Genomic DNA, 25,896 nt, shown 5'->3' on the forward strand with positions numbered 1-25,896 from the left:
TCAAGGTTTACGTTTTGTTTTGTTATGTCACAGGACATTGATATGTATTATGATGAGACAGACACTCCAGCTATGGCAAGAACTTCCAATCTCAATGAAGAACTAGGACAGGTCTGACAATACCTTTTCTAACTTTTCTTTAAATTGTGTTTGCAGTTTCTTCAAAGGAAATAATCTTATTAACGTTATTTAAGTTCTGGGCACAAGAGTGGTTGCAGGGTAAGAGAGTTTATCCCCCACGTAGGCCTTAATCTCAAGATAATCCCTCTTAAGTTCTTTTTAGATCACTTCTGGCATGAGAAATGGGTCAAGAAGAAATAACCAATCCTGTGGTTTTGGTCATGTGGGCAGCTGAGGTGAATTTATATTACGTGCTTTTTCGTCCTCCAAGAAGACATCAGTGCAAAGTGTGTGGTAACATCAGCCATGGAAGGACTGGGTACTGTGTCTAAAAATAACTTGAGAAGGACTACCTTTAATAAGAGTGAGACCTATATGTGGGATTAACTCTCTTACCTTTATCCTCTCTTGCCAGTTACACATACAATATGTTACAGCTTCTGCACACTGATCTCTTCACTCATCACAGGACAATGATGTTAGCTAATAAATTGTTGCAGAACAGTTAGATTGTAAATTCTCTGTTATGGTAGTGTGGTTCTTAGTCAACTTTGGGTTTGATTTTGTTTGTTCTTTTGCGCTGATGCAGGTGCGGTACATATTCTCAGACAAGACAGGCACACTTACTAGAAATGTCATGGAGTTCAAAAAGGTTTCCATTGGAGGAATTAGTTACAGGTTTGAGAATACTATTGACTTGAATATTCTACCTTGTGAGCTAACTTCACTCCTTACTAAGACCCTGGAGGCATATTGACTTCCAGCATGTTTATGTTGGCAAGGGCTAGGGTGCTTATTTAATTCATAGAAGCACCAATTATCAGTTTGCCCCTCATAAAAGTGGATAGGAGGGGGAGGCTCAGTACATTTCTTGCTCCAAAGAGGGAAGGGGGTGGATTCTTTGGGTGAGGGAAGCATTAATAAGGATTTTAGGTATGCATAGCCTTCTCTATTCTAAATTTCTAACTGGCTTCAGTTATGACATCTTTTACAAAGTAGACCTGGTGTGTTAGGTTCTGACCAGCTAGAGAAACTATGCTAGGAGAATTTAATATAGCCTTATGTAATATTAGCTATAGCAGTCATTTCCTTTCAAAGAATGTTAGAGGGACGTGAGAGCTTCAGACACGATGTGAAGCATCTGGTTTTTACATACCTCTAGCTCACACTCCTGAGATGAAGAGTGCTATGAAGGCTGACTTTGTTGCAGACTTTGGAATTATGATTGTCATTTTTGTCTATGTGTTTTATTTTATTTTTGTTTTTCGTGTAGTGGACAAGGAGATACATTCATGGATCCAGCGCTTCTGGATAACCTCAGAGAACATCATGTAAGTACTTGAACCTTTTGCTCTTGTTTGGAGTGGGCATTATGATTTGTATCAAGGCTTTATCGTGATTGTAAAACAAAAATGCATAATACATGATTAGCTAATGAGAAAAGTGTTTACAACTCCAGGTTAGGTAACCAAGAGCAAGTCCAACCCAGAGTTAATTTCCGGTTTTCATTTGAGTGTCGAAAAGTAATTGGTTTTGCATTACTACGCTACACGATTGGCTAAGAAAACTTGCGCGACTTTTTCATCCAATCAGGAGTAAAACCAAAACCAATCGTGTCTCGCTCGCAACGTTTTCCCGCGCTTTGCGTCGGCTACACTAATTACGTCGTGTTTTGATTGGTTTACTGGATTGTCTGTGTCCTTTGGGATTGGCTAAAGTAATTACTTTGGTGGTTTTACGACACTCAATTGAAAATCGTTGTATGCAGTAACCTTCTTCTTTATTAAATTTCATAGCCAACAGCATCTGTTATTCGGGAGTTTCTGACGCTGTTAGCAGTATGCCACACAGTCGTGCCAGAGAGAGACCCCAGCAATCCTGACAAAATAGTTTATCAAGCTGCCTCACCAGGTACGACAGAGTTCAGTTCAGCCCTGGGCAAGTCGGTTTGCTCTGTTTTTATGTAGTTGAAAGACGACTTGCCAGGGCCCTTGCTCATCAGGCAACTGAGAATGAAAAGCTACTTGCCTGGCAGGAAAATCTACTTGTTCCGCATGACCAGATGGCGCTGATTACACAAAGAAAATGTTCTCTATTCTTTAGAAATGACTGTATTAAAGGAAAACTAAAACTGAAGAAACCAAAAGCGCTCGTTTATACTCAAAATACATATTTTCTTTGCTTGCTTTATCATTACGTCGACAGCTCCTGCTAGGTTCTGTTTTCATCGAGTTATAGAAGTACAGGTTTTCTTGTGAGCTTTCTTAATGGCTGTTTTCTAATTGCAGATGAAGGTGCTCTGGTCAAAGGTGCAAAGAAGCTTGGATTCTCATTCAACGTGAGAACTCCCACATCAGTCATCATTAACGCGGTAAGCGAGCGACCACAACTGATCATCAAAATGTTTCTTCACGCTGCTTTTAAAATTTGGGGCGTTTCATTGTTTGATCGTAGTTAAATTGTTGTGTATGCTTTTGTCATAGATGGGTCAAGAGGAGGTCTATGAGGTCTTGAACGTGCTGGAATTTAACAGGTAAGGCGGCAATCAGGCATACGAGACCCAACAACAGTGGTTTGAATTCGGCGAACTAGACGTGACAAATGGCAGGAGCTGAAGTGCTCATTACAAATTGATAAGGACTGACTTTAGGGAAGTCACAGGTAACCAAAACGTACTGGGCAACTAATGTTGTATTTTCTTTTATCTTTAGCACTCGTAAGAGGATGTCTGTGGTTGTTCGAACTCCTGAGGGCAAAATAAAGTTGTACTGCAAGGGTGCTGTAAGTACAATAAATAATTTATGGTCCCTTTAATTTCAAGGACCGCCGTGTTTCTGTGTGACCTTGCCTTCCAACATGGCCACTCCGCCTTTGCCAATCGAGTTTTGCGGCAAACTTAACCGCCAATCTGCTTTTGAAGATATCCTTGTTTCACAAGGTCTCGTTTTTAATGTTCTTTCAATAGGATACAGTCATTTTTGAGCGGCTACAAGACAAACAGATGTACATGGACAGTACTGTGGAGCATTTGGAAGATTTTGCCAAAGAGGGTAAGTGAACAACGAGTACCATTTTCGTTAAATCTTCGTCAGTGAGCCCGAACAGCTTCCGATTCTTATTAACCAATCAAAAGCTCACGTGCACGCCGAACGTTCTTATGTCAGCTGACGTAAAGAAGTGTTATCATCAAAGGTTACTTAGCAACCGTTAAGCAAATTGCAGGCTAAGTCAATTTCCTGAGATGGGACTTCGTAGACAAGCGCACTGCGCACGTATTTTTCCCGCCAAAACTGTCGCAGCTGCCAAATACAGATATTGTTTTTCCTCTTTCTACGCCAAATATGCCTAGAAAATTAAATTAAATTGTTGTCATCCACCATCTTTATTACCTCGTATTTTTGGTATGTCGCTGTATTTTTCTTTTGAACTTTTCTTATAAATGTCCGGCACATAACGAGTCAAACTTTTATAGAATTTAACGCAACTGAAGCCAAAGCGGGGATTTAATTTTTGCGTTTGACCCTTGTGAAGTTCTAGCCTGTTGCAGGCTCTTGGTCAGTGGGGACATTATCTCACTCGTAGCCCCCCCGCTTTTTCGATCATCTGAGAGCCTGGAACAGGCTAGTGAAGTTCAATCCGGCTTATTTAGAAATTTCCTGCTTATGACTTCCCATTAGGTCTACGCACACTCTGTATAGCGATGACTGAACTCGAACCTGAGGAATTTCAACGCTGGAGTGACATCTATTACAAAGCTTCTACAAGCTTGGAAAATAGAGAGAAGAACGTGGACGATGCTGCAGAACTCATTGAAAAGGTTGGTCGGCTGTCAATAGTTGTTTTCACAGTTTTAGCCCGCGTTAAAGGAGCTCAGTCACGGTATTTTGAGTTATTTTAGCCACATACAAAATTACCTTTAAATTGAAGAAAACCTGAAAATAGCAGTTTACTAAGACAGAAAAACACCGAAGAGATAATAATAAACCATAAAGGAACAAGGATCGTTAAGGATGGAGAAGATTAACACGGATTACAAACGACGAACTTGAAAAATTTAGGCTAAACTTTTCAAGATGCGCAAACGGTGACGTAGCTCCTTTTAGGAGACACAAGACCGAGGATAAATGGTCAACAGATCGTTCAACGCAATGCAGAATGATCTTGTCACCTTGTTTGTTTTTTAAACCGCTGAGAACCGAACAACTTGCTTTTCTTTCCTTTACTTAAAACTTGTCTGAAATTTACCCGAAAAATTCCGTGTTGATGACGCAGCTAGACTGACTTAGTTTGTCTGACATCTGTGTATTGCCTCTGATTAGTTCAGTTCTTGCATGCGAAAATTTTTATTTGAGAAGAATTTATAAAGAAATTATAACTAGCAGCCATTTGGGAATGGAGTCTATACTTTGGTGTTTTTTCTTCTAATATATGGTTTGTTTCTGTTTGAATTACAGAATTTGTTTTTGTTGGGAGCCACTGCTATCGAGGACAAGCTGCAGGAGGTTAGTTTTTTTTTCTGTTTGACGTAACATTTTGCTGGTTCCCATGCCGGTTAATACTCTTGGTTGGAGAGGGAGTTGGTGAACACAATGTGGTGGCAAGGGCGGGAAAACGCGGGTAAGCCACATCACGAGCTCCGTGATTGGTTGAAAAACCAGTGTGACTGCTCTGATTGGTTGAAGCACTTTGCAAAGACTTTAAACCAGTCGACAGTTGACACATTTTTATTATCACCGCCTTGTTTTACTCGCTTGTCATAATCCCTGGGCGATGAGAAGCGCGTGTATTCGCAAGCTACCTTAAGTTTTTACACTCTCACATTATAATATATCTTGTTTGTTTGCTGGTTTTCAGGGTGTCCCAGAGAGCATTGCTGCCCTCGCTGATGCGGATATAAAGATCTGGGTTCTAACAGGAGACAAGCAAGAAACTGCCATCAACATCGGTAACGTCATTCTGACTGTGGAGTTCTAATAGCTTTCTCACACTTAAATGGTTCGATCAGAAAGCAAGTTTGTGAAACTAACTTTTTCGCGCATCAGCTCTTCGTCAGATCAAGACAGGGCTAGCGCTCGAAACATGCGCTTCACAAATTCGCTACGGCGGTTAAAATTTGAGATATAGCTAAGTGATTCATTTGCCCGAGGTCAGCAAGTACGCAAGCTTGCCATTATTCGGTGGCTTATCAAATGAGGGTTGCCACAGGTCAGGAAGTAGTCAGAGAGGAAAAAAGTCTTCAAGGTTAGGGAAAAGTCAGGGAATTTTATTTTGAGTCAAGGGAAACTGACATTTTGAAGAAAAAGTCAGGGAAAATTGAAATAAGTTAACACGGCTGACTTGGTGCTACTGAAGGCTGGAAACATTTGGGGTCACTGTTAATGAGGAAGGAAAATTTGTTGAAAACGTGTCAGTCTTAATAAATGGGTGAAAAGGATGGCCGTAAAGGGAGGCTAGAAGCAGCCACTATATCTGACATTTTGTGTTTCTTTGGTCAGGAAGATTTTGTTTTTATTAAGGAAAAGTCATGGAAAGTTTGAAAACAGATGTCTGTGGCAACCATGAAAATGAGTGAAACAGGTCTATATTGAAGGAGAGCCTGAGGCAAGACTTGCCAGTCAAGCAATGGACATTAAAACTCTACTTCTATCGTCGGCGTGAAATAGGACTAATTTTACCATTCTGTTTTAACAATACTTTTATTTTTCTATTTGTTGCAGGTTATGCATGTCGTTTGCTTACTCCTGAGATGAAACTGTTAATCTGTAGCGAAGAGAGCCTCGATGTAAGTAACTCAAGATTTCAAGAAAAAAAGCGAAATAAGTTTGAGTACGGCTATTAACGCACGCTTTCTTACCAGTAGTTTTCTAGGCCCCCGACCACACTTCGCCGGAGAAATTTAAAAACGGCGTTTGACTCTGAAAACGCATCGATTGTTTTGCACAACATTACGCTGGGAGAATTTGAAAACGCAACACTCACTGGTCATTTTGGATTAGTGTTTGAGGAAAACTCGGGTAGTGAAATCACATGCATATGATTATCGTGAGGTCATTGTTTTCGAAAAGCTCCGTTTTCAAAATGTTTTCCGTCCACACTAAAACACAAATCCGTCGTTCTCAAATTTCTCCGTTTTGAAGAGCGTTTTCGGAAAGCTTTGTTTTCGTGACGGATTAGTGTGGACGTTAGGCCTAAGCGTAGAAATAAAGCTGCGTTTTCAAATTTCCCCCGCATTGTGTGGACGGGGCCTAATTGATGTTGCTGATGGTGTTTGCAGGGAACTCGTGAGTGGCTGAATGAGCATCTCAGAATAATCGGCCGAGCTGGCTCATCCAAGAAAAAACCGCCGTCCATTCGGGTGAGTAGCAGCAGATGATAATATCTTAGAGTTGTGTGCTGACAGAAGTTTCCTTACTGACGAGTTCCTCTTTTTGATCTTAGGATGACTTGGGGCTGATCATCACTGGCAAGGTAACTTTTACTTTGGCTCCTTTTGAACCGCACCAAATCTGATATCTTACCCATTTTTTAAGTCGACCCTCCGACATGATGTTTCCTTTGTTTATGGTTCGACATCAGGAAGGCAAAATTTGCAGTTTCTGTTCGTTTTTGCCATTTTAATTAAATCACCCTCTCAACACTACTCTCTAGTGGTTCGAATAGTGTGATCGTCCGGTTGAGAGTAGTTCTGAAAAGAACTGTTGTCGGTGACTGACGTTTCGACAACCTGAGCGGAAGTCATCTTTAGAGTCAAGTGAATAGTATTTCTCAGTCGATGGTGTTATAAGCCGTAGAACAGGATTTTCAGTTTGACTTCCCAGTTCATGTAAGACTGTCATCCAGTGTAATAAGTGATTGTAATTTTGTGTTTATTAGACTCTTTCACATGGATTAACAGACGAACTGAAGTTGAGTTTCTTAGATATGGCGCTCAGCTGCAAAGCCGTAATCTGCTGCAGGTTAGGGAGAACTTTTGTGACGCTTTTTTTTCCCTTCAGCCTTCTTCAGCTAATTTTTCTTGACTGAAACTGAGATATGGAGGCGCGGTGGCCTCATGGTTAGTGCGCTCGACTTCGGATCGATTAGTCCTGGTTTGAGCCCTGGCCGGGGACGTTTTGTTGTGTTCTTAGGCAAGACACTTTACTCTCACATTGTCTCTCTCCACCAAGGAGTACAAATAGCTACCAGCGAATTTAATGCTGAGGGTAACCCTGCGATCGACTTGCATCCCATCCAGGGAGGAGTAGAAATACTCCTAGTCGCTTCATACTACAGAAACCGGAGATAAGCTCCAGCCTGATGGGCCACTTGGCTCGTATGCAGACGCTACCTTTTATCAAACCTAAAACTGAGATACATCTTTTTTTGTCTCCAGGGTTTCTCCTCTACAAAAGGCACAAGTTGTGAAACTTGTGAAACAACACGTCAAGGACGCCATCACCCTCGCTATTGGCGATGGAGCTAACGATGTCGGCATGATTCAGGTTGATCACTTAACCTTTTAGTCGCGAGTTCAAAACGTAAATTCTTCTTACTGAAAGCCACACAGTTCTATTAGTGTCAGCTCTGAGAATTTGGTGGTAGACCAAAGTGGTATCACTTAGCTGATGATTTCCTCTATTCTTATCACCTGCGTGCTTGATAATGTATTGATATTGTAGTGAGAAATTTCATTTTGATCACTCCTGGGAATTAAAGGGTTAAAGGTCAACTTTCGGCACTCGTTTAAATAGACTACGAATTACTGTTGAAGTGTTTTTTTTAGTAAATCTGAGGCAAAATATCTCCTGGTATAGTTGAGTTAGCCAACAAAACAGCCCTAAACAGGATTGGACGGAAAGCGGTGGTGTCGAACTTATGTTCCACAAGGAAGTGTAAAGAAGAAGAAGTGTAAAGAAGTAGAAGACAGTTGAGTTAAACTTGTTGTTGTTTTGTTAGGCTGCACATGTTGGCGTGGGGATCAGTGGAGTGGAAGGCCTGCAGGCAGCCAGTGCTTCGGACTACGCCATTGCACAGGTAACCCAACATTGATGATACACAATTCAGGCAACAGCTGAGTGATACCATTCAATACAAAGCGATGCGCATACATCGCATGCCACTAGTTAGTGCATTGCTCTCGAAATCCACTGAAGAGCAGCCCTGACGAGGTTCGCTGTTTTGTGTTCTTGGGCAAGACGCCTTACTAACTTACTGGTGGTAGACTATTGCCAGGAAAACTCGACAAAATGTTGGGAGCAACCTGCGTCGGACTCGCAAGCAATTTGCATAGAGGAACAATGCTCTTAGAAATCAATTTCTTGCTGTGAACCTGGAAAACTAACTTGAAGCACGTAAATCCAGATACTGGGCATTTTAGTCTACACTTTTACCGCACGACCTTTTTCCCTCAGGTGGGCTGATAAAGGTGTGCGCCATAGTTAAGCCTTTTTAATATCGAATTAATTTGAAAGCATTTTGTTTGAATGCTGATTCACTGCCGTCTTTTCCTCAGTTTCGCTATTTAAACAAGCTTCTCTTTGTTCACGGAGCGTGGAGTTACCAGCGTCTCGCCAAGCTCATCTTGTACTCATTCTACAAGAACGTGTGTCTGTATGTTATTGAGGTGAGTGAGGATTAAATTATCCCGAGACTATGGACTATCAGGTATATTTCTTACTTTAAAGATCATTACTCGTACTGGAGCATGGGAGCTTAAAATCATGAACGCCACAATGTTGCTTCAATTTTGAACTCGGAGTCGAAGGGAACTCTGACTTACACTCAGCCGAGACAACTATACTAATAAGCACATCTGGCAAGTGCACGCGAGCGGTTTATACGCGTGTGAGTACGCGTGCGCGCGTGTGCGGGCGCGGGTGCGCTGCGTGTGGTGTATTGATGGTTTTGGTAGGGGCTAGGCAGCAGTGTTTTAGTAATTTCGTAAGCGCTACTGTCGAGATTACCAAGTCCTTTCTGGCAGTACCGGCCTGCGAGTTTTTTCTTTTCTTATTCGTAATCTTCATGTGTTGCAGCTGTGGTTTGCACTTGACAACGGATTTTCCGGTCAAATCCTGTTCGACAAGTGGTGCATTGGTATCTACAATGTGGTAAGTTTACTTAGCTTAAATGAAAAGTTACTAAGCTGAATTTAGGCGCATAGACGCATCGAGGTTATAGGAAATCTAACCGGCACTGATTGAGTTAAGTGATGGCACAGTACTGGACAAATGTCAGCATCCGTTAGGAAGGTAAGAACACTGACGATGCCAAGAATGGACAAACTTCCATTTGACTCAGAATGTAACGTTTTTATTCTGTTATAAACCTAGGAAAATTTATTTGCCTTTAGTTATGAGTCAATCCCCGGTGACCCAAGACCCAAGACTAGCAGAAGAGACCAGAAGAGAGGCGAAAACCTGTTGGGAAGGGGAAGGGACGGGAGAATAAGGTCTATTTTGTAGATGGTGAGAGGTAAAGAAACAGGGAAACAGTTTGCATTGTTGAACAGTGAGACGGTAGTGTTGGAGCCATTAAGGAAGGAGGCGAGAATAGGCACTGATGTGTACGGGAAGAAGGGAGTTAAGGCCCTCCGCCTCGCAAGAGTAACGGTGAAATTTTTATTCCAGAAATCAATGAAACAATCCCTGCATTATTTCTTTTTGGGGCTCTCTGTTCTTATTTACCGCACAGTTTGTGACGATGCTTGTATTAATGTTTCTGTTTGCAGGTTTTCACGTCAGTTCCCCCACTGGCTATCGGCCTGTTTGATCGCACAGTGACTTCTGAAAGCATGCTCAAATATCCCAAGCTTTACAAGGCGTCACAGAATGCCGAGATATATAACACGAAGGTGAGGAGCTTGCTATCCAACGTACCGCCTGAAAATTCTCGAGAGGAACGACTTTCTTTGGCCGTAATGCCTGACCTAAGTCACCGGCTTTCGCATTGAACCGTTGCAGGGTAACATGAAGTTTTCGTATGGCCCCTTGCTGACGTCATTTACTCGTGAATGCTCGTGCTATGTTTGATTGAATAAGAAGTAGCGGAAATAGTCGTGTTTTTCCGACTGTGTAGTTCAATATTGGCAGTGCAAGCACTTAACTATAGGTTAATATTCTGGTCGAGGAAATGACAAGAATGAAAGAATGCTAGTTTTTAGTTTTTTTTTGAGTTAGTGCTGAAGCTTGCTGTTAAGAATCATAGTTTTTACAGTTAAACCACACGTTCTTCTACCGGCAACTGCAACTTTCTATTCGCGTTTTCTCAAGCAAGTCGCCAAACGACATTGTAAAGTTCTCGTCAATTGAACCTCCCGTTTTAACTGTAAGTTTGTAACTTGTTTGGCCCTCAAGGAACGATTTTTCAGGCGCAATTTGCTAATTATTTTCTTCTTTCTCGTCTTGTGTTATATTAGGTATTCTGGATGTGGATTGCGGCTTCAGTATACCACTCCCTTCTGTTGTTTTATTTGCCTTGTTTCATGCTCAAACACGGTAAGGGTTTTATTCCTTAAGTTTTGGTACCCGATTTTAAATTAACATTCGATACTAAGAGGTTATCTTTCTTGTTTATATTCAAGTTAAGTTAGAGGTTAATCAAAGGAAAACCTGACTCGGGTTGTTCGAAAGACAGATAACGCTATCCACCAGATAAATCATATTGATCACATATTTGTCCACTGGATAGCGATTTGTCCGGTTATCCAGTCTTCGAATAACTGGGTCCTGGAGAACAGGGAAAAAGTGCTTGAAAATATTAAACTAGAAGTTGATGCTTAGTGGAGTAGCAATCGCACTTATCTTCTGCCATGCGTTCGCTTTTTCCCGTTTTGTTTTCAGAGTCCCCTTTCAGCAGTGGAGTGGTGGTAGGCGAGTGGTTCTTAGGAAATGTAGTGTACACGGTAAGTTGTTATATGGGTACCCATGTTGTTATTTGTCTTAAAACAAGGAAGAATACAGTCAATTACAGAGCTTTTCAATCGTTGTATGCTGTACAGAAACTAGCCTGCAGAACAGGCAGATTAGCGGGCTAGCCCGATACACGAAAGCGGATGCGAAGCGTGAGGCGAAAATAAATCCATTTTTTTCGCCTCGCGTTCGTGTATCGCGCTTTCCCGCTAATTCGCCTGTTCTGCAAGCTAGACAGAAACCCGCTCGAAAATTTTTTTCTTTGCACCTTGTAGCGGAGCTCCATACTCATATGGGAAGGAAAAGGAAACCCATGAGTTGATTTTCTCATGGTTATCGTGGCTAGCGGTATTGCTCGTGGGCGCGTACGCACGACGACGACGACGGCGGCGGCGGAGTTGCCCAACATGGCGGCCATACTCCAAATAATAGGTTGACAGAGACATGCAGCCTTGGTTTATCGTGTATTTCCTTGATATTTGAAATCCATGTTATGATCAATTGACACCTGTCAAATCAAGGTATCTGCTGACCAGTATCACGTGACCATATCGCAGGCTCAACTCTACAGCTCCTTGAGGTCACGTGTTTTTTTGAAGTTGATCGCTGACTAAGTGCTGGTTATCGATTGGATCGCGGGCTCATATTGGGTTAGCTTGTTGGAAACAGGGCAGGATTGCTCGGAAGCCGGTTTACGCAGACCCAGGATTAAAGTTTATCAAATTATAACGTTTTCTTCTATACAAATGTTTTTTGCTGTTTTGTTTTGTGTATATGGTGATTATTAAAACTCAAAACAGAAGGCCAAACAATATACAGAAACCCCACCGCAAAGTTACAAAACTCAAATCAAAATTCTACCTTTTTCTGGGTTAGCTTAATTTGGCTCTGAACAACCCGGCCCAGGAGCTACGCTTTTAGGCTGGCCTAAATCTATATATTAGCGATGTTTTGTTCCCAAATATCTGGCGGTGAAAGAAACGTTTCTTTGGGATGCTTTTGGAATGCCGTGGAATATCCTGCGACGTTCTTTTGTAACTGCATTTTCGTGTTGATGTATAATCCAACACGGACCGCTGTCTCGGGGTACAGTGTATTGTACTGATCCTTGTCAATGTTAGATTCAGGCTTTGTGAAAAGATTACCCCGTTAGCTCCTCAAAAGTGGTTTATTCTCAGAGGTTTCATTAACATTTTTAGCAGGAGGGCAACTGGTTTTCACAGGCGGACAAAACTTTTTGAACTGAACTTCTTTATAAAGAGAACTTTCCTGTAGATGGTCAAACCAGGCGGGCAAAATCATCTTCCCAGCCGGTTTATTTCCCCATTGCCTGGCCGTTAATGAAACGTCTATTTATTCTTCTATTAGCGTACTTAGGTCGATCTTATTTATCTCGTTATTCGACAGCTGGTCGTTATAACTGTGTGTCTAAAGGCAGGAATGGAACTGGACACCTGGAACTGGGTAAGGGGATCAATCCCTTGTTACTCCCGTGTTGTCATTGTCGACGCAAACCTCATGCGAGAGTGTTTATTTTCCTTGCAGCTGTGTCATGTGGCCATATGGGGCAGCATCGCTAGCTGGTTCATATTCCTGTTGATCTACTGTATTCCTGGCTTGGCGCTTTACATCGCTCCTGACATGATAGGCCAGGTATGGCACCTCTTCAAAGCTCTTTAATGTGGTACTGTTTATTACACTGTACGAGGTGGTTCTAACTTTTAAGTCTGTGGATGAAACCCTAGTGTGTGACCATTCAAATGTAAGCTATTGAGCAGTACTTTCATGTGGTACTGTTTATTGTGCTGTACAAGGTGGTTCTAACTTTTAAGTCTGTGGATGAAACCCTAGTGTGTGACCATTCAAATGAAAGCTATTGAGCAGTACTTTCATGTGGTACTGTTTATTATGCTGTACAAGGTGGTTCTAACTTTCAAGTCTGTGGATGAAACCATAGTGTGTGACCATTCAAATGTAAGCTATTGAGCAGTACTTTCATGTGATACTGTTTATTATGCTGTACACGGTGGTTCTAACTTCTAAGTCTGGGGATGAAACCCTAGTATGTGACCATTCAAATGAAAGCTGTTGAGCAGTACCTTCATGTGCTACTGTTTACTATTTTATACGAGATAGTTCTAACTTTTCGCTAGCTTAGACTCTACTGTGCGACGATGCAGTTGAAATCTGTTGAGTAGCACTTTCCTATGGGTCTGTTTATTATTCTGAGCTAGGTGCTTAGCTTCTATATTTTTTTTATGTCAACGAAACCCTAATGTGTGACCATTCACATGTTAACCGTCGAGCAGTGCTGTCGTGTGCTGTTTTGTTTTGTTTTGTTTTTTTGATTTAAGCTATGACCCTTGGGTAGGAAATTATTGTAAGAATTTTCCGCAGATCGTTGTCAACTGAAATTCTTCGCTCTCTGCATGTACATTTTTATGTCTAATCGTTCTTTTATGCTTTCAGGACCGCATGTTGTACTCTTGTTTCGTGTTTTGGATTTCGCTCTTCATCATACCATTTATTACTCTTCTGGTGGACTTGCTGTACAAAGTGTAAGTCAAGAATTTCTTTGTTAGCGACTGTGCGAGCGATTGAAAAAGAACGAGAAAGAAAGCTTAAACAAAACGTTTTATTTTGTCCTCAGGTTCCGAAGAACGTTTTATAAAACGCTGAAGGAGGAAATCCAGGAGGTGGAAGCTGCGCATGTAAGTAACTGAATCGTAACCCGTTGGGCGTGCGCACTGTTTTGTGGGGACTGAGTAAAGCGCGAGGCGCGCGGAGACCACGGTGCCTCTAGCGCGCTTGTCTCGTGCTGTACTCAAATCCTCCAAAAGCGCCGATCCCATAGGCAAGATGAAACTTTTCATTAGCAGGAATATTACAAAAGAAAATCATTTCTCTATGCTTACATTTGGTTACGTATTTCAATGGTCACACTATTTGTAATGGAGGATCTTGTTTTGATTGTTTGTTTCAATTGTTTTTGTCTTGCAGGGAGATCCAAGTCGTTTGATTATGTCAGACCACGCTCTTCACACGTAAGTACAGCCTCACAGGCAGACGCTCTAAGGGCTAATTGACGCGTCCCTTTCCCACGTGGACAAGAAACGCGTAATGAACCCTACTAGCGTCTGCGTGGGAGGGTAACGTAAGTACCGTACACTCATGAATAATCTACAGCTGTGTTTCTTACGCTCCCCTCTAGTTTGTGTAATCATTCATTTGTAAATAGGTTTACAGGGCAAAATTCTCGAGTTTCGACGATCAGAAGTTGATCTTTTTTCAAGGAAAACGTGGAGCTCAAATTTTCAACCTTGCCCATATTGTGGTCCATTTTTTCCCCTGCCATTGTTTGTTATCCTCACTATTTAAGGGTTCCAGTCATTTGCGATGTATATCAAGATCTGAATCTGATTAATTTGCAGGAGAATTTGGTCTCGAGTCGAAGCGTTTGAAGACAGAAAAGATCGTGGTGCCTCTGCACGTAAGTTATCTTCTATCTTTATCAACGTGCAAATTCTCCTTACTGATTTCCCCGCATTTCTTATACTGTAGTTTGGAGAACTAGACATACATCACCATAAGTTCCTCCTAGTGGTACTTTATACATACTACCCGTATACTGTGCACAGTAATTTTACCTAATGCTTAATCGTGCTTTTTTGGTACGCTTTGACGGCTTATCAGCCAAGTTTGGTTATGCCGTGGTTTGTATTTCGGCGAGACGCAATATCCATGGCGAGAGTAAGCGAGCCTGATACACTGTCGAAGAATACCAAAGAGAAACGATTAGGTATTCACTTTACCCAGATTCGGCCATTTAAGGCCCATCATATCAAGTCAGAGACTTGATATCAGGAAAGCAGACAATGCGCCTGATTGCGTGGCTAGTTACGAATTTGGGTAGGGTGAGAAAAGAGATTGGTTGACGGTCACTGCATGCATACATATATACACTTTATTTCATCTCGGATTTACAGAGTAGCTAGACTTAACTAATATCTCTAAGGAAAAGTAAAAGTACAAGGTTAAAAATACTACAGGGCTAAATAATTATGTATATATAATATATGCCAATGATAATTTATAGAATATGATAACCTACAAATTGCGCATAAAATTATAGTTGCGGATAAGCCGCTCGAAGTCATTGTACGAACTTACTGTTCTGTAGTTCTCAGGTAACGAGTTCCAGAGTTTCGAGGCGACATAACAAAAAGAATTTAGACCATAGGAAGTTGTAGACGGCTTGGGAAGAGATAGAATGATACTGCCTCTTAAGGCATACGAGACAGTTCGTTCGAAACAGCTCGCCGAAATACGAACCATGGCAGTTCAGTTCGTTTTTTGTATTTCTGTTTACTGTTATGAACATAAATCTGGTTTGACTTGTTTTATTTTTGCCTTTTCTACAGTTGGGTTTGCGTTTTCTCAGGAAGAAGACGCCCGAGTGGGACAGGTAAGCTATCATCTTTTCCTCCTCTTGGTTAATTTTTTGTATTTCTGTTAACTTTTTCTTGGTGGCCAACTTCTCAACCAATCAAAGCCCACGTTCAGTACATGGGGATTTCATATCTTCCCCCCCCCCCCCAGTCTCACTCGGTTGTCGATTGGTCACGTGACTGTGAGAAATTAACATGAAGACATGTTAATCTGCAACAAACTCGTTCATGAAGCTGCAAAGGTTTTTTTCCGTTTTGGAAGGCTTTTGGTCGATTAAACGTGCTTGTTTTTGACGAAGAGTTTTCCGTAACCACTAAATTTCTAAATACAGCCTCGATTGAAAGTGTTAAGGACAACGCGACAAGACTAAATGGTAGTCTAAGGTCCATGGTCAAACGTCGAACTTCACTTGCGCCGAACCTGATACAAATGCGCAACAGCTATTGTTTTTGCCGTTGTCGCGCTTGGATCTTTTTCGACGACACGTCTCGGTCTTTGTAGATTCTTCTAGCTCCTGATTGATTGATATTTTTTGTCATTTCACAATAAAACATGATAAATTGAGAAAGATTTAAACCACTTTGGTTAGAACTAAACGATTGTCCAACGTCATTATCAAGTCAAAATGGATACAATATGGTAAAATGGGCATTTTTTTTAAAATTCTATTGCAGTGTCTTACAATAGTTATTGTTTTGATTTCAGGCGGAGCTGATTCGTCGTTATGACACAACTCTCAAGAAACCTCGAGGAGATTAGGACAGTGGACGTGCCTCAGCGTTTTGAGTTGTAAAAAGTTATTTTAGTGTTATTATTTTTCATAAGAAAGTTTATATATTATTTAAAGAATTAGTCCTACTTGTTGCAGTTCAAGAAAAACTGACATTCTTTTGAATGAACAGCAAAATAATAATTTAAAATTTGAATTATAAATTGAGAAGCTCTCTCCTTTTTTCATAAACTCATTAGATGTTTTGTCGGGCAACAAGTTTCTTTTTGGTCGAAATCCTTGCCGCTAGATTCGCGAATCCCGATGTTTTTGGCGAATATGTTACTGGTTAACGAAGTGTTTCACAAAGACCTTAATGTGACCAAAGCGATCTCATGCACAACAATGCCGCTTCCAGTTTCCACTAGCTTCGATTGTGTGGGTTTGACAGGCTAGTGTTAATAGAAACGTGAATCAACCAATACAATTACAAGCCAAACTAAGGTCGGCAAAACTGATTAATAGCAATAATTAAATCCGCAATAAAATCGCCCATCTAAATTAGCCGTTCAATTGTTTTGAGACTTGCTAATAAATGATTTACTTATGGATAGAGGAGGGACTGGACACTTGTGCGTGTGACCGCTGCGTCACATGACAGCTTTCGGAGCGTTCGAGTGCCATCTGTGACTGGACAAAAACAGTCGGGCACGTTTGGATACTTCAAGGAGGATTTGACGAAAAAGACGCTTGTTGCTTGACTAGGTTATAATAGTGGGAATAATAAGTAACGTTATATTTTGTTGAATCACGCACTGTCGTAACTATTTTGAGTTTCCTCACGCATTCACGCACGTTACTTCACAACGGTTCATTCAACTGGCTTTTTTCCAGTTTCCTTTCAAATTAACCAAGTATGGAGAAACCTGCTCTCCAACATCCATTTATGTTAATGTTAAATGGTTTTTGACCTTGTTAATTTATGAAGGTTTTGTACCTAGTAGTTTCTGTATATTTTGTTTAGAGAAGCGTTCGCCTCGACGTTGGCACTCGGCGAAAGTTGTTGACATCTTTTTGACATCGTCTAGACCAGAAGGCGGAGTTGTTTGTTTTATGATTGGCTGAGAAGTTTGGAAAACCAACGAAAAGTCAAATCTTCTGCGTGTCGGGACGAAAACGTAACGCAAGTTTATTTTTTTGTCATAAAAGTACAATTTTCTGATGTTTTTTCTACTTATTCCGAAGTATTTTAGTTATATGTAAGACTACAATGAATGGTCAGTCGAGTTAACATGCCTTAGAAATCTTAAGGAAATTACCAACATTTATTCTAAAAACTTATTATATCGACTTTCGGAAACCATGTAGAAAGTTATAATTTACTCTTCTGGATATTTTACAAATCGGAAATTTAGTAATCAGAGAATACTACAAAACATTCTGGTTACGTTAGATTCTACATTACACTGTTTATATAATTTTGTAATGACCATCTTTACATGAACCACATAAGATCACGTCTTTCATCTAGAATTCGTATTCACCCTCTAATTGTTTGTAAATTGTGTTTTTGTGCAACTGATAACATTTCTGTTGTTGTCAATGATGTATTGCAGAGGTACGAATATAATAATGCTATATCTATTTATTATTAGCCAATAGTTAAAGTTAAAAAAAAGAAAGAATTGTTGTGAGTTGTTATAACCCAAGTTGAAATAGATTGGACTATGTGAACAATAAAGTGAAGTGTTAATGCATGCGGGGTTTTGTGGTCAGGATTCTTCAGAGTGGCAGATCAACCCAAATAAAACGGATACAAAATAAAGCTTGCAGTTCAGAAAGGTCTGATTTTCATTTATTTCATCTTATTTTATTTAGTGTTTGTGGTGCCTACGATAGACGGATTCCGCCAATGTGTTGACATCCTTTTTGCCACGCAATTCAGATTTTATGATGATTCATTTGGGAGGTTACAATTGTTCTGTTTGTACTTACTCGCATGCAATCAGTTGAGTGTGACAAATTGCACAATTGAAACGTCCCAAATGAATCATCGCGTGGTCTGAATTGGGTGGCAACAAGTGAAAACACGTTAGCTTTATCCGTCTATTTTTGATGTGAATAATTCCTTCCGAAGCTGTAACCGCAACTATCTCTTTTTATATCTTGGTCACGTTACCTGACGTTTCCAAACTGTGTGTTGGCGAGGTTTTGACATGTTGTTATCACTGATGTAAACAAGTTTGGATTCTTTGTACGCTAACAATATTGAGTTATTTCTTCATACTTTGAGCTGTGTATTCTGAAAACTGGCAAAGTTGGAATGTCAGTTTCGCAGTCACGTTCAAGGTCACGCTATAAGCACGTTACAGACACTTTCGTCTAAATATTTAATGGTCTGAAACGGTAAATAGCGTATTTATTTCGTGTCGTAGTTAGGCGACTTGCTTTCCCCACTGACTAACCTTCCCTAAGCTGAAAGGAACGATCACATGGCGAACTCGATGAGCCGATTTTTTCCTGGTCTAGATATCGCGACAGACAAAGTTCGCAAACCGAGTAATCTCAGCAATAGTTTTTTTGAGTCTTGTCTCAAAATATCAACAAAAATGTCGTCTAGTGTTAAAGAATCGTTTGAAAGTTTACTTATGGCACAAAGGCACTTTAACACGTGGCGCACAATAAACCAGGTGTGAATCTATTGTCTGAACAAGTTTGAACAGTTTGGCGCTTCAGGCTAGTAAGCACTGTACGCGGAAAGAAAAAAAGAAAAATGTCGTGTTTTCTTACGCGCGTAGACGGATGTTGATTTTAAAGACTTTTCGTGCGTAAAATAAAATAGAATAATTGTATGGACGCCTTACCCAGGCGGAAAAAGTTGAACCTTATTCAAGTTTTTCCGCAGACGCAAGCCGTCTATGCGCTTCCGATACTATTTTAGGCGCGTAAAACGCTTAAAATTCACGCCCATTGACGGGCGTGAAATTACACGACAGCGGAAAGCGCGCTTTAGTTTCACGAGAAAAAAGTCGAACAAAGTATTCAGAACATTCTCTCTTTCAAAAGTTTTTCGCATTCACGATCAAACCCTTATCTCATACAAGTTATTTGTAAATCTTGAATTTTCACCATCTGGTATAAAGAAAGATGAAAGATTACAGAAATGTTTGATTAGGAATAGCCATCTTTCGCCACACCAGCTACTAATGATACAAGTTTTTACAATCTTTCGTAATCTAGTCCAAACTGTTTTAAGCTAATTCCATATTCCTGTCCGTCGGCTTTCTGCGCGCTTTTTTTTCGCTGTTTTAACTGATGCCTTCATCTGAGTGTTAAGACGGTTTGTCTTTGACTGAATCGCACGCAAAACGCCCTAAACAATACCGTTACCTACCGCTGTAGGTTTCGCTATTGATGTTTTCAAAAGGGACAAAACACCATGAAATTCTCTAGTGGCGTCCAGGCTACCCGGCCGGTGAATCGTCTCTAATTGCTCAGCTGGTGTTTGGAGTTGCAATGTTCTCTTCGGACACGTGCTCATCGCTCAATCAAACTAAAAGTTCTTGTTGACAAAGCGCGCAACAAACAAGAAATCTCGTAACATGGATTACATCGGCTGCACACTTTGCGTTCATCTATTCAGGATTAAACTGACTAAATACATTTTCGTGCCATAACAAGCTTAAAATCTTTCGCCAGCTAAATAAAGAGCAAAACTTGCCTATTGAAGCTGGTGTATTGCTAGGTAACGCAATTGAAGCGACCGCCGCCCAGATAATATTATTAGTGCGCCCGGAAAAACCGAATTACATTGTTTTGTAGATTCGGTGACAACTGACTGGCAGCATCATACTAAGAGGTTGGGACTGTATCTATCGGTCTTTCGGAAATATTGAATAGTTTTATTACGCTGTCAGGACTGTTGTCAGCGAAGTTCATACCAAGATATCTTGTTAGCGGGGCAAGCGATAAGAAGAACCACTGCTTGTCGCAAAAAAGATGTCCGAGGAGGGTAGTGTGAGTCAGTGCTTGGAGTTGCTTGGTCTGCAGGAGTTTGCCCCTCAGTTGATGGATCATGGATTTGATCGGCTTCATGACATCTTGTGTTTAGACCAAGACGATTTTGCTATGCTAATTCGTGACGAGGAGATGAAGACTAGGTACAAAACTGCGCTACAGCAAGGTAACAATACGTAGGTGTCATTAACTCATTTCTGGGCGCGGGGGGGTTAGCAAGCTTTTTGAATCAATTATTGTTAAGTGGTATACCTTCAAGGAATAACTGCAAGCTGAAATAAAGTAAAGCTTTAGACTTGCTAATTGAAACAGGCCAAGTTAAATCTCTCGTGAGTTTTTCCCATTGCTTGCACGAGCCCAGAAACCCAGTGACGTGCACTATCTAATACAAATAAACGTTCCAAGGTTTTTCATCTTTCAAACTTTACTCTCTCAAGGCAGCTGATGTTCACAGCGAAATGGAGTAATTGGTTTGGACTTACTCGTCTCTGATAAAGTACGTGTGGTCCGTTCTTCATGCAAATATTGTCAATATTCACTTGCTGGTGAATGAACGGCGACACGTGACTCAGCACGCGGTGTTTATGAAACTTCCGCCGGTAGTAAGGAGGTCTGACATATAAGCATATTGCACGCGTCCGGTCGAAATTGGATAGCCGTGCGATATTGATATTATTTTTACCCGTAGTGTTTTATAAGCGACAAGCGCATTGATATCTGATACAAATACGCTAATAAGTCCAAACAAAACTTGTGGTGCGTTGATGCGTAAAACACGTGTTGGTTAACAATGTCTTTTATTCATAGATATCAAGAAATGTCAAAACAAACAAAACACGTTATTATTTATTTGACTAATGTTATAACTGCAACCAGTCCTTCTTTCTAATGAACTGCTGAATGAAAAGCGAAAAACTGAACAGTAACAAACTGGCCCACCGAACAATATGGAAAAGAAAAATTCTTACGGCGCGAGTTTTCTTTTAGGTACTTTTTCTTTCCAAGTGGGATTTTCTTATCCCTCGCGTAGTTTTATGACCTTGACACGACCATGTCCTTGCAAACAGTGAATTTTATATTTCTCTCTTGAAAATGAGTTCACTTTTTTTGGAATTAAGCTTTGGAATATATTAGTGTCCATAGTTAGACGCGTCAACTTGACCAACCGGGGGATCCTTTCAGTTGCCTCCTCGCTTCTGTTTGTAACAGAAAGGATAATTTGACAACTGTTGTATGACAGCTGTGGCACGCGTGACTCAACACGTGACTTTATTTTGTTAGATACTCTAACACGAAGCTCGATCAGGGAGGCAGTAGAAAAATGCCCCGGGAACTCTCCCATGAGCGGGGACTCCCATGTGAATAGGTAGGGGATGCCCGTTGGAAAATTTGAATTAAATCCTTAAAGGAGACCACTCTGGTCGTGGCTGGAGCTTTATTTGACCCCTAAAAGATACCACTTAGGTATCTTAAAACGGCTTGACGGCTTATTTTTTTGAGTGCTAACCTGAAAGATACCTTGACGACTAAAAAAAAGTGGCTTTTCGTCCTGAAAATCCTAATTGAGACCAAAATCCGTGATTTATACCCTTAAGTGAGACGACGAACGTCTACAACCTTTGCCAAAAAGATCTATCCCTGGAAAAAGATGGGGTCGTCATAGTTGAACACAATTATTTGCCTTCAGATCCTAGACTGGTGAAAATATGGCTCAAGTCTCTTGGACTGGGGCAGTATTATGATCAGTTACAGGCCTCTGGATTTACAAGTCTGGCCAGGTGCTCTGCTTTGAGCCTTCAGGCATTGGACAGTGTGAACTTCAATCTACCAGGCCACAAGAAAAGACTCTTCAAGGCAGGTATGACATGCGTGCAATTGCGTGCAAAGAACTTGCACTGGTAGTGGCATTAGTGGCTCGCAAACTATGTTTGTGTATCGTGGAGGTCTGTTACACTCTGTTCAGCCTACTCGAAGATCGAATCGACGCCGCATGTAAAAGTACAGGTTATATAAATTAATTCGAATCTACCTGTTACTGGCCTTTCCTTCAATGCTTCACTGATAACAGCCTGTTATTTCTTGTCAGCAATGTTCGCTTGCAAGTTTGTCATAAAAATTCGTGTAAGACTGGCTAGTACGTTTGTGTTAGGCTACAGCTTTATCAGTAGAACTTTAGCCAATCACAAAGGACACAAACAACACAGTGAACCAATCAAAACTCCAAGTAATTACATGTAGCTTACGCGAAGCGCGGGAAAACGTGTATGGACGAGTCATAACTGGTTTTCGGTTTACTCCTGATTGGATGTCAAAGTGGCGCGAGTTTTTTAAGCCAATCGTGTAGCGTTGTAAGTGCAAAACCAATTACTTTTCGACACTCAAATGAAAATTCCTTAAGATAGCCTATGACCAAACGCTCTTGGTAGTTATTAGAGTTGGGGTGAGGAGGGAAGGAGAGAGCTTGCTCACAAGCTATCCTTTCGATTGATGCTAGATTCTTTTCAGCTCAGAGCCTATTGGGATGCGGAACAGTGATGGCAGAGGGAACCTGGGATGAGCACGAGCAGTTTATGGGAGGAAGGTGAGAAGCAAAGTAATAACAACTTAGTGGGTGTGATCCCCTGGGGGTGGTAGGGAGAAGATGAAATCTTTTCTTCTCAAATGAGGGCGTTATCAAACGGAACCTATGCAATTAGCCTGCGCGGGCCTTGACATTAAAGGGTAAGAAAGACAGTGACAAAACACTCCTTTAAAAAGATATTAACAAACTTATGAAAACAAAACAAAACAAAAAAGGAATTGGATATACCGAGAAATGAAACGAAAAAAATTCGCCCGCAGTCCGTCTGGGTTACAAGTAGGTATCTTAACTTCCCTTACAGGTTCGGTAAATTTCTTTGTCTCACAGCTGACATTTTTGCCCGTGATCCGCGGGACGCGCGGGACAATCAGGATGGAAGCGCCACAGCCGTCCCGCAAAGAAGACTGAAGTTCATGATTGATTCTGGCAGTGACACGGTGACGGTGCATTATGACGTCATCAGAGAATTGCGCTTGCCAATTAAGGGAGCTGTCATACAGGAGGGGGCCGGCGGGGAGAAACAAGAAAAGCCCTTATATAGCGCATACCTTGGAATCGGAGAGAAGACACTGGACATCGAGGTAACAGCACGAGTTTTTCAAGTTCGACCTCATTCTTCCCCAACTTTAACCTTCCCTGTACCTTTTTCGTTTATCACCTCTTTCAAGTTTTTGCTGTTGTTGTTGTTGTTGTTGTAATTTTTCAATTCAAAGAATGTTTTTGCAGTAAAATTGACCAAGACTATGATGTCATAGAGTAGAACGTCGTTAATACGGTCACTTCTGGGTCGTGAAATGACATGTTAGTAATGGTTAGGTAAAATTACTTAAGAAATAGAGGTGTGCGACTCTAAAAAGTGCCTGTCGGCAATATTTATTTCTGATGGTCATCTTCACTATATAGAAGTCTCCCGGAGGATCGTTTGATTGTGGTATCTGATGACCACTCCCGTTAACTGTGGCAGTCCCCCAGGGAATTAGAATCTTTATCACTTCACCGCATGGCTAAGTCTCATTGCTATTTCTAGGTAGTTCCAGACAAGGTGAATACCCTCGGTACCCCTGTGCTGTGGGAATTCCGCCATTGCATCGACGGAGAGAAGCATTTGTGGCTTGCGAAGCATCATGGGGATTAAGCTGACGCCAAACTTGAAGGGACGTTTAGAAAACGTAAACCTCTGAACGGTGATGTAGAATGAGCGCGCTAATGGTTTTACTATTCAAAACATTTTGCTTTTAAGTATTTTTTACATTTTTTCTAGTTTTCAAGGCAGTCGGCCTCTTGTATAATCGTTATTAGATTTACAGTTATGGAGATGCATGGCTTAGAATAGTTGTGATTACTTTAGCTTCTTTGCACTTAAAATGTAATTTTTCCTTTATCCAAGAAACGCGGACATCGTCTTGTTTGCAACGTGACGTTATATTTGAATGGAAATAAAACTTGCTTTTTTGTTTTGCCTTTTGCAAAGTCATGGTGTATTTGTATTTGCATTTTTTATTTCTCCACTTCAAGATTGGAATACAACAAGGTTAAAAGAACTTGAGGGGAGTGGAAAGGGCATCCAGTCTTTGTAAATATCTCAACCACCTACAATGCAACGTTGGAAAATTTTTATCAGTTAAACACTGACTGTGCGATATCGTAGGCTAATCGAGTTTGTTTAAAAAGTTTGTTTAAAAAGAACTGGAGAAGGACAATAAGACATCACGGTTATTGACCAGCTTTCAAGATGACTGGATTTTGGCCAAGTTCTTTTTTCGCGGCTTTATGGATCGAGACGGAGTCGAGGTCCAGAATCTCGCAAAAAATGAACGAGGCCAATATCCAGCAATCTTGGTCAAACAAGCTTGGTCAATAAAGAATTTTATTATAATGCTTTTGGGAAAAGGTTTCTTGCGGGACACAGCGGGTCATCCCGAACGGGTAAGAGAGCGCCATCTTGCCCGCTCGGGTTGCAAATCACAGCGCAGGATTTGATTTATCTTTCCCGCTCACGTAGCTGGCCATACAGATATTACCTTCTCTCCATAGTGACCGATTGCGTGAACTGCAAAGTCATCGCCACCTCAAGAACGAATACGATCAATAAGTTTTGCTAAATTGTCTTGGAAACGGTTATATGTTGAAAGCATTCTCTTAACGTTCGTTCTGCAACATGACGGGACGCACGGGCGTCTACTGTAAGTACCGCAGAGAAATGGTAGGAAATTTTTCTAGCATTCCTTACATACTCTCAATAGGGTTCTTCGCCTTGCGGCCAGGGAAAGCGTCATAATCTGTTTCAGTGACATGTCGATGATATTAAATAGAAAATAAACCAGAAAGGGCCGATGGAATATGAGACAACCTTTAAAATGAAATTACGATATTAATGGTGCTTGAAAAGTAAATAGTGGGTCCAAGTCATTCCCGATGCTTTCAAATGATGGCGGACTCCACCGACGCCAATAATCTGGAGCAAAACAAGGTCATTATGTATCGGATCAGGTCTAAACACACGTGAAGAAAGACTTGGGCAGGAAAAAAAAAACGTGAGCGGACAAAACCGGGGAATGCCGATAAATTAAGTAATCCCGCAATGATGAACGAATTACACAACATGAACCTTCCTCTGCTTCTCCCACTGAGCCAAGTTCAGATCTACGAACTGAACTTAAAGATACCAAAATGCCTACGAATGGATGTTGAGCGCGGCGAGCAGACGTAAATGTCTTGTTTACCCAATGAAAGCCATCACAATAAACTCTGAGCTTGCATCGAGATGCTTGTCCGGGTGTAAAGGAGCGTTTGATTAATCAATCTAAAACAGATCTTGAGGAAAAACCCAGATGATCTGGAATACTTGTCTGAGTATGTGGTTGGCAGTGGGAGCCACGTGCAGCATTATCAAGCTCGGCAGTTGAAGTTATTGTGTAGAAAATATCGCACAATTACACAGCCGAGGACAAAAACAAAAAAAGAGCGAGGAGAAACTTAGTACATGGAGCTAAGATAGATTGTCAGTGCTTTAGCTGACCATGCACGGCTACCAATGGCTTGGCCAATCGCTTGGCCAATGGTTCGTACACGCAACGAATCGTAAAAGCCCGTACGTAACGACCTCCGAAAGAAGTGAGCCCACCCCCCATCCG

General features: G+C 41.1%; 2 protein-coding genes across 3 annotated transcripts in view; both read left to right on the forward strand.

The window, feature by feature from the left end:
• Nucleotides 1–18,005, forward strand: part of LOC110046628 (phospholipid-transporting ATPase IA-like) — a 30,551-nt gene extending 12,546 nt beyond the window's left edge. For both annotated transcript variants that reach the window (XM_089272993.1, XM_020752317.2), the window contains 30 exons: nucleotides 34–111; nucleotides 710–798; nucleotides 1,394–1,451; nucleotides 1,917–2,031; nucleotides 2,409–2,491; nucleotides 2,604–2,653; nucleotides 2,832–2,901; nucleotides 3,086–3,170; nucleotides 3,798–3,937; nucleotides 4,575–4,622; nucleotides 4,975–5,065; nucleotides 5,838–5,902; nucleotides 6,395–6,475; nucleotides 6,559–6,588; nucleotides 6,994–7,076; nucleotides 7,493–7,601; nucleotides 8,056–8,133; nucleotides 8,612–8,722; nucleotides 9,132–9,206; nucleotides 9,827–9,949; nucleotides 10,514–10,592; nucleotides 10,938–10,999; nucleotides 12,414–12,470; nucleotides 12,552–12,659; nucleotides 13,476–13,564; nucleotides 13,657–13,717; nucleotides 14,007–14,050; nucleotides 14,438–14,496; nucleotides 15,428–15,471; nucleotides 16,161–18,005. In XM_089272993.1, coding sequence (XP_089129119.1) covers nucleotides 34–111; nucleotides 710–798; nucleotides 1,394–1,451; nucleotides 1,917–2,031; nucleotides 2,409–2,491; nucleotides 2,604–2,653; nucleotides 2,832–2,901; nucleotides 3,086–3,170; nucleotides 3,798–3,937; nucleotides 4,575–4,622; nucleotides 4,975–5,065; nucleotides 5,838–5,902; nucleotides 6,395–6,475; nucleotides 6,559–6,588; nucleotides 6,994–7,076; nucleotides 7,493–7,601; nucleotides 8,056–8,133; nucleotides 8,612–8,722; nucleotides 9,132–9,206; nucleotides 9,827–9,949; nucleotides 10,514–10,592; nucleotides 10,938–10,999; nucleotides 12,414–12,470; nucleotides 12,552–12,659; nucleotides 13,476–13,564; nucleotides 13,657–13,717; nucleotides 14,007–14,050; nucleotides 14,438–14,496; nucleotides 15,428–15,471; nucleotides 16,161–16,214 — 2,319 coding nt within the window. In that variant the 3' untranslated portion in view covers nucleotides 16,215–18,005. The remainder of the gene's footprint in view (nucleotides 1–33; nucleotides 112–709; nucleotides 799–1,393; nucleotides 1,452–1,916; nucleotides 2,032–2,408; nucleotides 2,492–2,603; nucleotides 2,654–2,831; nucleotides 2,902–3,085; nucleotides 3,171–3,797; nucleotides 3,938–4,574; nucleotides 4,623–4,974; nucleotides 5,066–5,837; nucleotides 5,903–6,394; nucleotides 6,476–6,558; nucleotides 6,589–6,993; nucleotides 7,077–7,492; nucleotides 7,602–8,055; nucleotides 8,134–8,611; nucleotides 8,723–9,131; nucleotides 9,207–9,826; nucleotides 9,950–10,513; nucleotides 10,593–10,937; nucleotides 11,000–12,413; nucleotides 12,471–12,551; nucleotides 12,660–13,475; nucleotides 13,565–13,656; nucleotides 13,718–14,006; nucleotides 14,051–14,437; nucleotides 14,497–15,427; nucleotides 15,472–16,160) is intronic.
• Nucleotides 18,006–20,001: 1,996 nt separating this feature from the next.
• Nucleotides 20,002–24,232, forward strand: LOC110046661 (uncharacterized). The gene is made up of 5 exons (XM_089274375.1): nucleotides 20,002–20,347; nucleotides 21,869–22,039; nucleotides 22,687–22,762; nucleotides 23,064–23,343; nucleotides 23,790–24,232. The coding sequence occupies exons 1-5, from the start codon at nucleotides 20,164–20,166 to the stop codon at nucleotides 23,895–23,897; spliced, it is 819 nt and encodes a 272-aa protein (XP_089130501.1). The 5' UTR covers nucleotides 20,002–20,163; the 3' UTR covers nucleotides 23,898–24,232.
• Nucleotides 24,233–25,896: the final 1,664 nt, after the last annotated feature.

Source organism: Orbicella faveolata, unplaced genomic scaffold, assembly GCF_042242905.1.
Source record: "Orbicella faveolata isolate gen_17 unplaced genomic scaffold, um_ofav_v1 contig_35, whole genome shotgun sequence".
NCBI classification, from domain to species: domain Eukaryota; kingdom Metazoa; phylum Cnidaria; class Anthozoa; order Scleractinia; family Merulinidae; genus Orbicella; species Orbicella faveolata.

What these genes read in the sequence shown, in the direction of transcription:
- LOC110046661 (XM_089274375.1), top strand. Translation starts at nt 20,164, where the DNA reads ATGTCCGAGGAGGGTAGTGTGAGTCAGTGCTTGGAGTTGCTTGGTCTG. An exon ending in CAAAACTGCGCTACAGCAAG is followed by an intron (nt 20,348 to 21,868) that starts GTAACAATACGT and finishes ATTTGCCTTCAG; the next exon opens with ATCCTAGACTGGTGAAAATA. An exon ending in AGAAGACACTGGACATCGAG is followed by an intron (nt 23,344 to 23,789) that starts GTAACAGCACGA and finishes TGCTATTTCTAG; the next exon opens with GTAGTTCCAGACAAGGTGAA.